This window comes from Terrapene carolina, unplaced genomic scaffold (genome assembly GCF_002925995.2).
Source record: "Terrapene carolina triunguis isolate 2854851 unplaced genomic scaffold, T_m_triunguis-2.0 Scaffold84, whole genome shotgun sequence".
Lineage (NCBI taxonomy): Eukaryota > Metazoa > Chordata > Testudines > Emydidae > Terrapene > Terrapene triunguis.
The window spans coordinates 2,681,556-2,695,564 of NW_020664435.1; the positions used below are offsets into that span (position 1 = coordinate 2,681,556).

The 14,009-nt window shown below is 38.4% G+C and overlaps 1 protein-coding gene across 2 annotated transcripts in view; it reads right to left on the reverse strand.

Moving 5' to 3' along the window:
- Positions 1-14,009, reverse strand: part of GPD1L (glycerol-3-phosphate dehydrogenase 1 like) — a 34,528-nt gene that overhangs the window by 17,169 nt on the left and 3,350 nt on the right. For both annotated transcript variants that reach the window (XM_026649360.2, XM_029910975.1), the window contains exons 2-5: positions 9,152-9,329; positions 7,118-7,258; positions 3,010-3,148; positions 1,726-1,838 (exon numbers count right to left, since the gene is read on the reverse strand). In XM_026649360.2, the coding sequence (XP_026505145.1) occupies positions 1,726-1,838; positions 3,010-3,148; positions 7,118-7,258; positions 9,152-9,329 (571 nt within the window). The remainder of the gene's footprint in view (positions 1-1,725; positions 1,839-3,009; positions 3,149-7,117; positions 7,259-9,151; positions 9,330-14,009) is intronic.

The following is a 14,009-nucleotide window of genomic DNA, read 5'->3' on the forward strand; positions in this document are numbered from 1 at the left end:
TTGGAGAATACATGCACAAGATTTGTATACAACAATATAGTGCTTTACATCTTCAAAGTGCTGCACCAACATTCACTATTTGAGAAGGACACATGGGTAATGAAAAAAAAAAATCCCACTTCTTGTCCGAAAAATATTTATACCTACTACAGTTGCAACCATCATCTCAAATTACTACAGCTGGAAGGAATTAGAAGACATTCTCCATTTTTAGGTTTATTCTGTGCGCATTTGACAGCACTTTGTGCTTAGTCAGTTTACTTGTTTTCCTTATTGTTTGCATGGGTCTTTCATCACATAGCAACGGGGAGAGAAAAAGCATTTTAAAGAGTATGAAAATGGCAGCATAATGCAGACTCAAGTCCAGTTCCTGAAGTTACTCTTAACTCATTTTTTAAAACTGTTGTGATTTCATGTTCATGGAGTCCCTTTACTACTTACTACCCATCTCCCAAAAATGTATTTATTGCTATTCTCATTTGCAGATAGAGAAACTATGGCTCAGAGGGCCAAATTCACCATTGGTGTTACGTAGATGAAGTTCTAGCGAAGTCAATGGCAACCTACCAGCTTATTCCTGTGGTGAAACTGGGCAAGGGAGACTAAGGCCCCATCCATGCTTCTGAAACTACCTCTAACCTGATAGGATGAAAATAACAATTCGCAGGATTTCTCAGCAAGCGCAAGGCTTTATCAGAATAAGCCAGAATTAGGTACCATAAGCAAAAACAGGAATAAAAAGGAAATTCCCAGTCTAGGGTTCATCCAGACTTTGGTATCTGGGCACAGGGCCTTGCCATTCTCTCTCTTCTCTCCAGGAGCCCTTATACCGCTTCACTGCAGTACCTACTTAAGGGAAGAGGAATGTAAATCTGGAGTTAACACCTAACCAGGCAGTGTCTGACTAGACTGCTCTCTGCCTCTTTGTTTTTCAAAGCCATTCCAGCTGGCACAGTTGAGCCAACTGTATAGATGGGACATAACTTGCTAAAACACCTGGTCTGGGATAAGTCTTTAAAAAACTGTTTTAGCAGAGTTGTGTCCCACCTATACAGTCGGTATAACGGTGCCAGTAGAAGCAGCTTCTAAAAACAAATGAGATAGGGAGCAAGGGAACTATGTGGTTTCCAGTGCAAAAAAGGTTAACTTCAGCTTCACATTCCTCTCCCCTTGCATAGGGGCTGCTGTACACACAGACCTTGCCCAGAGGCTGGAATGGATTTTAAAAGTGTTTCAGGAGTGTAGATGCAACCAAGAGTGGTGCCTCGGTTTTTGCCGCCGTAGGCGGCAGCGCTCCTCCTCAGAGCATTTGGCGGCAGGGGTCCTTCCGCTCCGCCGAATTGCCGCTGAGGACGGCAAAATGCCACCCCCCAAATCCTGCCACCCTAGTCGACTGCCTAGGGTCGCCTAGTGGAAGTGCCAGCCCTGGATGCAACATAACTTGCATGAAGCCACAGAGCAAGTAAGTGGCAGAGGTAGGAACAGAACTCAGGATATCTTGATGCAGAGCTCCATGCACTAACCACATGCCTTTCTCCAGTTTTATGTCTAATATTTGCAGAGCTGTATGTTCAATTATTTTAGTTTTAAAGCATGTATTTTTTATATTTTAGAGAGAGAAACACACAGATAGACAACCTTTTAGGGGTAAATACTCTCCCCTTCTCTCCCCACCCCCATCATCTCCCTTCCCCAGTCATAAAAATTCAGCACAGCTAACCGTACCTTAAGAGCGCCACAAAGCTCAACAGTATCTGCATCGTCTACTACAGTTATTCGGAAGTTTGGCGTCTGCAGGAGTTCTTTGAAAAGAAGGCCGTTCTCCAGGATTTTACTGCCTGTTGGGGAGGGGGGGGAGAAAGCAAGCAATGAATAATGTATTCATTTATTATGCTGTCTTTTTATTGCAAGGCATAATACTTCAAAGCAGGAGTTAGATTGTTTTTCCCCACTTCCCCTCCCTCCAACCAAGATAGTTCTTAACATGGAGACATTTACCAGTAGTCTAAGAGCTCAGAATAGACAGAAGAACGATCATATAACTTCACCACCACATCCTTTTTGTTTAAATCCATTTCCCTTGTTTTCTTATTATTTAAATAATTAAAATTGGTTTTAAAAAAAATCTGTCCAAGTTATCTTCTCAGCAGCTGCAATTCTATGATGTACTTTAAGCACATGTTCATACCTACTGGTAAAACAAGTCACAGATACCTTATTAACACAGCAAGCTAACGTTGCCCTGAAAAAGAAGTGTCTGTCAACATTTTAAATTAAATCAACCATCTAAAATAATTATATGCAAGAGATGTTAACGTGACACTAAGCTCACAAAGCTAACTACACAAAAGTAAAAAAAAAAAATTTATGGTCTAACAACATTAACTCCCTCAGATTGCACACAGCTGTATATATTTGAATGCACATGTGAGACTTTGTGAAATCTCTCCAGCCTTAGATGGGTGCAGAGAAATCTGTGCTAGTAGTTCCAATTGCAGGATCGAGGCCAACACCCGCGGTTTGGAAGAATTAGTTACGATGAAAACCTACAAAGGAAACAGTAGCACCCTTAAAAAGTTATAAATATGGAAAGAGAGAGAGTTTCACAAGCTGCAACACCTGTATTAAAAAACATCTAATCACTTGATATTAGACTATGTAGCAACCTATGTAGTAAAATGTTCTGCACAGCAGTGGCATGGTTACTTTATCAGTATTAAACAGTATAATTGTTACTTTGTGGGTTGGTAATTATTTCATTGTAAAAGAAATAAGGGTTGGCTCTGAAGACACAATCCTAATGAGATTTCATAATCTCTCCTCCCAATGCCTTACTGCTACATTTGGAAGTGCAAAAATTATAGGAAGTTCAGAAATTAAATATGAAAGACTTAGCAGCTTCTGATAATGATTGATTAAAGCTGGCAACGGTGATGTTCAAATTATTCAATGTGGAGTTTTGAGCATAGACATCGATATTTTAAACATTTTAATTACACAGAATGTTACCTATTGTGGTTTCACAGAACTTCTCTGCTGCTACCTCATTGGCAATGTTAGCGCCCATCAGCACACTGATGTCTATTCCCATTTTCTCTCGAATAATGTCAGAAATCAGTTTGAGTCCCTCTGGGCCTTCGTCTATTCCCTGCAGCCAACATTAAAGTGAATTACTGAACAGGCATTAGACAGAATAGATTGTGTCACAATTAGCCTTCCTGGGTGGAAGCTACAATAAAGTTTATCCAGTTAGTGACAGAAGATAGTGGACTTGCTACCACTGAGATAAGCCACACAGACACATCTGGCTATACAGCCTTGCCTCTACTGTGACCTTTTATACAAAATTGCACTTAAAAATTAGGAATTAGCTACCAACATCTAGATGATGACAACAGGGTTTATTTTGTGCTAAATAAAGGGCACAATCCTGTAAGGTGCTGCAAGTTCATCTCCCCTGGGAACAGATCCTCAGCTGATGTAAATGAATGTCCCCCTACTGAAGTCAATGGAGCAACACTGATTTCCACCTCTTCAGGAGCTGGCCCACTGACCTCAGTAGAAAACAACGAGGCCCAGAAACTCATAGGATTGGATTTTAATATTTTTATGTAATATTTTGTGGGGGAAAACACTCAAACTGAAATATCATAGAGAAATCACTTCGTGTTTAATGACAGCAATGGCTTACTAGTCAATCAGAGTTCTAGTCATCTTGAACACTACTACAAAGTGAAAAGCCCATTTGTAGATATGGAAGAAGCTGATGAATAATACTTTTACTCTTACGTAGCATTTTTCATCTATCGATTTCAAAGTGCTTTACTGAAATATCATTATCCCTGTTCTCCAGAGATAGAGAAACGGGGCAGAGAGAGACTGAAGTGCCTGGAGTAGATCAGTGCCAGAGTGGAGAATAGAATCCAGAACTCCTGACTGCTTGTGCCTTTTTCAGGGAACTGCAGTACCTCCTTCGTCCAAAGCTATTTCTCCCATGGAACCAAAATGTGTTGAAGTAACTGTGCTTTTCCCCTCTATAGAAGCACAAGGCTCAAAACTGTCCACCTCCTTCCCAAAAGAATAAATATTTAGGAGGTTATAGAAACATTTTCTTTGTAAAGCTTTATTTTTAAACAGTTTCTCATACTTAGCGCACAGAAGAGCATCACTTTGAACTACACCATGGCCTTTTTTTTTTTTTTTTTAAGCATAAAAAGGCATTGCTGAAATCCATTAAACTTTATATAAGCCACAGAAGACATTCCTGGCTGGCAGAGTTTTGCATTCCTAAGGCTCAAAAAATAGTTTATTTTTAAAAACACTGCACAACTAAGAGACATTGTGAGACACACATGTATGAAACCAGCCAATTAAAACGTAAGTCAATTACTATACTGTTGCATTACTTTTTTCACTCTCACGCTCTCACTTAACATCTTTGTGGACCATATTGTACAGTGATGAGAATCTGAAAGAATGCTCATGTATGTGTTGTTTTTTAACAGCTCCAAAGATGTCTTGACAGTCTATTTATTAGGTCCCCGAACAGGCAATTAACCAACAGCTGCCATTCAGTCTCTTTAAAAGGCATTTGGAACAACTACCTAGATATGAATTTGCGCACTTGAATGAATAACCTGCATTGAGAGAGATCACACGTGACTGGATACTAAATCCAGACCTGCCGTGGACTTCTGCTGAAGTCAAAGGGAGCTGCACCTGCTTCTACGAGGGCTGAAGTTGATCTTAAAAGAACCAGGTGGATCTGACCTGATAACTTTCACAGTGTAGGGGTATTCCCCATGTGGTGTAGAGCCAATGTAATGGCTCCCAACATAGGCCAGGGCAATAGATCTAGATGCTGCAATGGTCACCAGAGGCAACTAGGTGTAAATTAGAACAACCCAAAGGCTGGCCAGAGAAGCTTTCAAATTGCTTTTCACTCCTGTGCTCTTCTTGTACTGCAATGCTAAAAAAGCAAGTTGGATTCCATTTCCTCTTATTATTCAACACAAACATTTACTGAGTTCCAGTCATTTACCCTGTCATAATCAATTTAAGGCAACATGATTACAGATGCATCATTCAGGGCCTCATCCGGCATTCACCAAAGACCCAGTTTTATTGTCACATATTAGGTTGAATTTGCAGGTCTGGAAGTTAAACATACACCTTTTATTTGTAAAGAGAATATACTGCATATAGAAATCAGACAGAGAAAGGAGCCCACCAATGCCATTTTACATAGCCCTCTTTCAGAGCAGAACTACACTAACTACAGCATTTGTTACCCATGGCCACGCTAAATGTACTTGCATAGCGATATAAATAGAGCAAGTGTGTGTATACATGCACGCACGTGCACGTGCTTAGAAATAAAAAAATCCTCCGTTACTTATGAATGGTGAGATGATTCCATTCTCACATGCTCTTTTGTTAGTGAGATCAGATCTCTGCCTCTTTGTACAGATTTTTGTCCCATTGACAGAAAGTGGAAATAGGTAGTTTGCACACAGTTGCAACTGAATAAAAACAAAAAACCTTTGCACCATTTCTTTAAAGAGAGCACCTACTGGACCACAGAAGCAGCTTAACAATGGGAAGTTGTCTGGTAACCAGTTCTGGCTTGTGTAAGAGATGTCATCCAACATTATATTAAATATTCAGATTAAGAATATACTAATGTTTATGGAAAAAAATAGAAAGTGTTTTCCCTTGCATAAATAAATACTTTTTCCTTTGCATAATTTTACCAGTGCATTAAATATTTATTCTTTACATAAATATAGTCAATAACCATCAAGAATTTAAACTGTATTTTTAAAGAAATAAAGACCCAGTTTCTGATCCAAATCTGATCTGGGTAAAAGCCACAGTAACCAGACTGACATTTAGAGTTATTCTGGTTTCACATTGACATAAATGACATCATGGTAAACATATAGGCCAGAATGAGTTAGGGAAGAATCAATTACATTTCTCTCAAGAGTTTAAGAAAAAGAGTGAAGGAACATGTCCTCAATTCTGTTGGTGTAGGCTACTTGGTGCCTTCAAAATGTTCAGTCTGGGATTTTATTTTCATCTCAGATAGCTGACATGGAAGTTTTCGTCGCTATATATTTATTGCTTTCAACACTATGCCAGAATCATGTGCCCTGTTTCTTTCATCCTTCAATTCAATGAATGTATAATCAAAAACTGATCTGTAAAGTACAACACCTGAACTAGAGCAGTGTTACCTTTTAATAAAATTCAAGATTTCAAGACTAAATCCCTTCGATAGGGCAGCACTGACAAAAACAAGATTCAATGGTTTCAGCTAAACTAAAGAGAGACAAATTTATTTAAAAAATAAAAATGAAAGATCTGGAGGGTGAACCTGTGCCAGGAACGAGTACAGACAGGGGAACTTGTGCCGAGAAAATAAAGAACCCCCACCCTCAACCAAATGAAGGGCAAGAACAAAGTAATGTCTTCTAGAAGCTTGTGGGAATAACCAGATCTACCATAGCTTAATATTCAGAAACAAAATGTCATTTAAAACAGAAACTCCCTTGCCTCCAGCTCTATGAAAGCCCCTTTAAAATGCTGTTCCCAACAAGTTCCCATACTGGGACTAGTTTATCTTTTTGGATGGCTCTGAACAGTTTCTCTTGTTGCAGCAAAATCTTTGATGTGAACGAGAGCACTGTCCACTCAGTCACATGAGAGTCTCTCGTCAATTTTTAAAATGATCAGCTCAGTGTTTGGGATGTGAATTAACAACCAGACTATTATAGTTGTGCTCTGCTCTCCATCTAGTGATGTGTCCAGAATGAGAAAGTAATAGGCTGAAAAGCCTGGTGGTGCAAAATATTTTTTTAAGTTAGTCTTGCAAGCAGTCTCACCTCCCTGTTACTGAAAATGACAGAATAAAATAAAAAACACTGCATAACAATTCATTAGTGACTAGGACTCAAATTCTGATTGTACATCCAAAGAAGTCCTACTGAACAATCAAGAAAAAATAACAATTTGGCTGGGACAGGGAAAGATTTTTCATCTCAAACTCTTAGTTGAATGGTTTCAGAAGATTCCATTATATATTGACAATGTTAACATATAGCATTTATTATACCTTGATGAGTGTTATCCCAACAGCTTTCTTTGGTACCCGTCCTGTGATCTCATCGCAGATCTTATGAATAAACTGGTGAGGAATGACAAAGACCAACAAGTCTGCATCTTGCACAGCTTCGTTAAGATTTGGAATGGCAATCTGTACAATTATGGGAGACAAAGGGGGTTGTGAAACAAAAGAATTTTTAAAAAATTAATTCTATTCAAAAGTTCTCTAAAAATAATCTAGACGAGCTTTCTGAGAATGATCATTTCTATCATGTTATATCAATAAGAGAAAAAAAACCCATGCACATTACATTCCTACACATGCGAGAGCATCAAATGCTTTCAAGCCAACCCAACCCAAGACATATTGGGCCAAATTTTGAAAGGGGCCTTTCCCTGCCTTCTAATATTGTGGACACAATCAATTGTACCTGCAAATGACAGAATTTAGACAGCTAACTACCAAATTTGCAGGAGCAAATGATGTTCGCACCTAGAAATCAGAGTTCAGACATCTAACTAATATTCACAACCTAATTGATTGAAATGCAAAATTAGAGGCCGTTTTTGAATGTCTCTTGCTTAGCTGCTGGTTTGGCAAAACAGTTTACATTTCTAATACATACTGCACTCAGAAAAATGAGGCCTGGTCTACACCTAAAACTTAGGTCGACCTAGCTATATTGCTTGGGGCTGTGAAAAATTCACACTCCTCAGAGACGTAGTTAAGTCAACCTAAGCACACTGTAGACCTAGCTACCACCTCTCGAGGAGGTGTATTTACTATAGTGATGGAAAAAACCCTTCCCTCTCACTGTAGCAAGTGCCTACATTACAATGCCACAGCATCTGTGCCACTGTAGTGCTTGTAATATAGACATGTCCTGTTTAAAAAAAAACAAAAACAAAAAACCTTCACCAGTCTCTCTTACATCTGTTTCCTGATGTTCTATTCTTGATTCTTAAAAGGTTTTGTTTTTCTTTTTAAGGTGACCAGCTTCCAAGCCACCTGCCAGACTTCACCCTTTTCCAACAAGTGATGAGGACTTTAAAGTAGTCCTCATGTTTAACCACACTTGAAATAACAGAGGCACCAAAAATGAGTTCTGGGGCTGTACAGTGGCCTCTGCAATCACTATTAATGGAGGTAATGAACATGAACAACCTGGGTAACACCAAAGTTTCCCTAGTCTATGACAAAAGGGAAATAATAAATTGCCTAGGGAGATTGTGGAATCTCCATCACTGGAGATTTTTAAGAGCAGGTTAGACAAACATCTGTCAGGGATCGTCTAGATAATACTTAGTCCTGCCATGAGTGCAGGGGACTGGACTAGACCTCTCGAGGTCTCTTCCAGTTCTATTAGTCTATGATTTACTTCACATTAGGAGACTGGTGCAGCATTTAGGTTTCAATGGCACCAATAGAACCATAATCTAGCTATAGGCAGTTTTTAACCCATAGGTTTTCCTATTAAATTGTCAGTTGCTGCTCTCTCCTCCTACTTCTAGCTCTTTCTTGGCCAGATTCATGATTGCCCACCACAATATGTTGTCATTTACACCAGTGCGAACTGCGTGAAAAATGTCACCATTCAGGTTTGGCAGCACTTTACACTGGCATAAATGACTACAAAAGTGAACAGCCTTTACATAATTCAATGCAGCTTTCAGTAGTGAACTTCCAGAGGGTCTGAAATCCCACCTTTCTTCCAAACTTGTCAGTCAGTTCCTTTCCAAAATTGAGGGCAAATCTTTATGGTAGTTATGGGCAAAGGCATCAATCTTTCTATTATTTTCACATGTTTGCATATATACACAATATAGCATATGGTGCCATAAAGTCATTGAAGGGGAAAATCTATTACAAGATTATGTTAGCTATCAACTACCTTAGAGAGCTCAGCTGTTCGGAACCCTTAACAAAATAGTTAGGAGTGTTTCATTCACTTTTTTGCTTTTTGTCAAACTCTATCTCACTTCTGACTATAAGCAATTTATATATACACACACACACACACCAAGTTTAGCTTCCAAGTCTTACCACATTTTCTGGCAGCTTGTAACCAGGGAGATATTTTACATTTTCATGTTCATTATTTATGATATCTGTCAGTTTTCTCCCATTAATATTTTCCTCAAAGACCCACATTTTCACTGTGGAAGCAAACTTTTGCATATTTTTTACATTATTGCCTATTATTTTGGCAACAGCAGAGCCCCTAGGAAAGAAAACAGAAAAAGAAGATATTCTAAAATTATAGTAACTTTGTTCTGGAAAAAAGGTCACTTAACACATACACACACACCCGCCATCCTACCCACCCCCAAAATACCCAGGCAATTGGTCCAATTACTATTTAAAAATTTTGAACTAATAAAATGGGGGGGGGGGGAAATCAACCACTCATTCATATATTTTGCTTTTGCTTAAACAAATACAGTCAGAAAAGAGCTCAGTAGACTGAAACATTTACTCATACCCCTCTAATTGCTTCTTCTGCTCATCAGACATCCAGGGGAAGTTCAGTAACTTCATATGCACAAATTCAAAAGGATTATATTTTTCAATGCAGTGGTAAGAAGCTACATACAACTTCTAAATAACTGAAAAATTAAATTTAAAAAAGAAATGATAGGTCAGCAAGTTTTGTAAAATCCTCTTGCCAGTGGTGAGAAGATTTCCTTTGGCAGGGGGCACTAACCCATCAATTTCTGCAGAACATCAACTACAGCGTGACAGTCTTCCAAATGTGATCTGATGCAGTGCCATCTTCCTGAGTTTGTAGACAAACACTTTCATTGCTGCTCAAATCTTTTTTCCTCTCAAACAGCAGCAGAATAAAATTAACAAGATTCTGGAGTCATATTTACTCAGATCTCTGGACAACAGTGAAACTGCCCAAGAATTCCATTATGCAGGGAAAGTTACAAGCAATAGCAGTCAGGTACAGGAACTATATATGAGGGAGAAGAGTAGATTCTCCCACTCCCAATGGCCTTGGGTTCATGATTTGTGTGTGCATGTGTGGGGTTTTTATGTTACTTATTACTATCATCATTAATTTCCTGCATTCTCCCATTTGCCTTCACCTGCCCCACAGCCTAAGGGGAGGACATCAGAAGTAACTTCATGGGTGTGGGAGCAGGAAAAAAGGTGTGTGCTTTAAAAGACTGCATATTAAGAGGCAAAATACTGTTTTAACTTTATAAATTTAGCCATATATAAGCCCCTAGCATGATTCCCTAACAGCCAAAGCTTATTACAGAGTATTTGTAGTGAATTAGATTCATTCTATAAGAGCTTTTAATGCAGCAGTAGGGATTTGGCTATTACAGTCCTTGTGATCACTTAGTAAGCATAAGAAATATTTATAATATGCCATGTAAAGGCTTTCACTACATATAACAATTCTTGTTGAATTAAATCATAAAAGTGTTATTTCTTTAAAAGACTGCAAGAAAGTGTTTTTAATAGAGTATTTCTTTTTACAGCAGTATTTCATGTTCCACAAAATTTCCTGAGCCAAGAAGGTGACAATGTTACCAAAACTAACATCTTGATTATAAATGCTGCAATGCCTGCCTGCTACATCCTGGAAAACATAAGTCAAGCTATTGTCCTGAACTAATTTACGTTGCTTATGGAGTTAGAAAAGGAAATGAAAATTAGCTTTTAAGACTTGGGAATTAAAACAGAGAGGGACTTTGATGTAATGGCCAGAACATAGGAGCGGTAGATGAGAGTTCAGGGTTCTTTGCCTAGTTCTGTCACCAACTATCTTGTGTTACTATAGGCAATTTACCTTACCAATCTGTTTCAGTTTTCCTGTCTCTGCAATAGAAATAATAATATTTAATATATCACAAGGTGTGTTGTGTATAAAGTGTTTTGAAATTCTTGCATGGAAGGGGCTATAAAAACGAAGTTTTTTTAGTACTATATTTAAATAAAGACTGTTAAGTTTCTCTCTTTGGTCTTAATCTCCACTAAGTATTTTGCAAACATTGTTGATAGAGAAATACAGTGTTAATTCTAACTCAGCCTAAATGTGCACATGGTTTTTGTTTTGTTTTTATTTTACTGTACCATACACTGACATTATATTATTTTTGATTACAAATATTTGCACTATAAAACAAAAGAAATAGTATTTTTAATTCACCTAATACAAGTACTGTAGTGCAATATCTTTATCATGAAAGTTTAACTTACAAATGTAGAATTATGTACAAAAAATAACTGCACTCAAAAATAAAACAATGTAAAACTTTAGGGCCTACATGTCCACTCAATCTTACTTCTTGTTCAGGCAATCGCTCAAACAAATTTGTTTACATTTGCAGGAGATAATGCTGCCTGCTTCTTGTTCACAATGTCACCTGAAAGTAAGAACAGGCGTTCACATGGCACTGTTGTAGCAGATATCACAAGATATTTACGTGCCAGATGCACTAACCATTCATATGTCTCTTCATGCTTCAACCACCATTCCAGAGGATATGCGTCCATGCCGATGACGGGTTCTGCTCAATAATGATCCAAAGCAGTGCGGACCAACGCACATTCATTTTCATTATCTGTCAGATGCCACCAGCAGAAGGTTGATTTTCTTTTTTGGTGGTTCGGATTCTGAAGTTTCCGCATCAGAGTGTTGCTCTTTTAACTCGTCTGAAAGCATGCTCCACACCTCATCCCTCTCAGATTTTGGAAGGCACTTAAGATTCTTAAACCTTGGGTCAAGTGCTGTAGCTATCTTTAGAAATCTCACACTGATACCTTCTTTGTGTTTTGTCAAATCTACAGTGAAAGTGTTCTTAAATTGAACAACATGTGCTGGGTCATCATCCAAGACTACTATAACATGAAATATATGGCAGAATGCAGATAAAACAGAGCAGGAGACATGCAATTCTCCCCCCAAGGAGTTCAGTCACAAATTTAGTTAGCACTTTTTTTCAACGAGCATCATCAGCATGGAAGCATGTCCTCTGGAATGGCGGCTGAAGCATGAAGGGGTATACAAACGTTTAGCATATCTGGCACGTAAATACCTTGCAATGCTGGCTACAAAAGTGACATGCAAACGCCTGTTCTTACTTTCAAGTGACATTGTAAATAATAAGTGGGCAGCATTATCTCCCGTAAATGTAAACGAACTTGTTTTTCTGAGCAACTGGCTGAACAAGAAGTAATATAAAGTGAGCACTGTACACTTTGTATTCTGTGTTGTAATTGAAATCAATATATTTGAAAATGTAGAAAAACATCCAAATATATTTAATACATTTCTATTGGTATTCTATTGTTTAACAGTATGATTAAAAGTGTGATTAACTGCAATTAATTTTTTTAACCGTAATTAATTATTTTTAGTTAATCGCGTAAGTTAACTGTGATTAATTGACAGCCCTACTTTGCATATGTGCAGTGTGTACTGCTCACACCACAAGTTCCATTATTGTTTAACAGTTAGATGGTCTGGACTGTCTCTTTTCCTTCTTTGACTGTAATAAGAATAAGCTGGTCATTGATTTCCTGTGTTCAGGAATATCTAAAATGTGACTTCACTGCTTCCTATTTCATTGTAATGTTACAAGAACTAAACTAGACGTAAGTTGGGCAAAGTCACAAGAATGACATCAGGAATCTAAATGCCATAAATAGAGTGAGATAGCAACTCCCCACCCCCATTTTAACCAACACACAAATCAGCACACTCAGATTTCCTACAACTGATAACATGGAATCAGAAGTCCATTCCTCACCTTGGGTTGACTTAGAGTGCATTCATGACATTACCAAGCAAAAGAATTGGTATGCTTACTGATTTGTTTCTAGTAAAATACTTCTGGCATCATGGGTCAAGCTGTAATATTTTGTGCCTACAGTAGGTCAGTTGCACAGGAAAACCCAGTACATTCTTCTCAATCACAACAGGAACACCTTCCAAGTGAAAGCTAACAGCACTCAGATCATTAAATAAGGTAACTCAATTTCAAAGGGCAATATTCCTCCTTGGTGCAAGTGCAAAGTTCTGGCCAAGAATAAAGACCAGTTTAATGCAGGGCTCTGGGATTCTTTGCGGTGGGAGGGTCCTAGAGTTCAGGCTGCAGCCTGAGCCAGAACAGCTATACTGCAGTTAAACAGCTCCTGAGTCCGAGCCCCATTAAACCAAGTCAGCTGGCACAGGCCAGCTGTGGGTTTTTAATTGCAGTGCTGTGTAGACATACCCAAAGAGGCCAATTGGGAACTATCAAGGTAACTCACCAGGCAACAGAGTGCTGACTTCTTTTGAGTGATAGTGTAGTAGAAGAGAAGTGTGGAAACTGTCAGAAAGAAGTAGGTGAGGTAGGACACAGATGGTTCAGTTTGTTAATCATTACGGAGTCCATCTAAAGAGCCCTATGTTACAGGTAATTTGACACATGGCAGAAATCCATGAGAGGTGCCGCAGTATGAGATTTTTTGGGGCACTTCTTTCTCCTATGCAAAGTTACTAAAATTCTTGAATGTTGTATTTTGTGTCATCATGCATGTCAAATTTGCACAATCAAATGAATTAAGCTCCATTCCTGCAAATAGTCTTGAGTTCAACAGAGTACTCACATGCATAAGCAAACTGCTTCTTGTAGCACTGGTATTCCTTTAATCTAGACTTTTTAAAAAAAAATATATAAAAACAAAACAAGATCCAAGGTGTGAAAGCTCCTGACTAAGACCCTGTCATAAACAGATAGTTAAGGGTTAATGCCTCTTTTACCTGTAAAGGGTTAAAAAGTTCACCTAGCCTAGCTGACACCTGACCAGAGGAACCAATGGGGGGATAAGATGTTTCAAAAGGAAGGAGGGAAGTTCCCTTTGTTTAGAGTCAGTTTCAGTTTAGAGGTTCACATGCAGG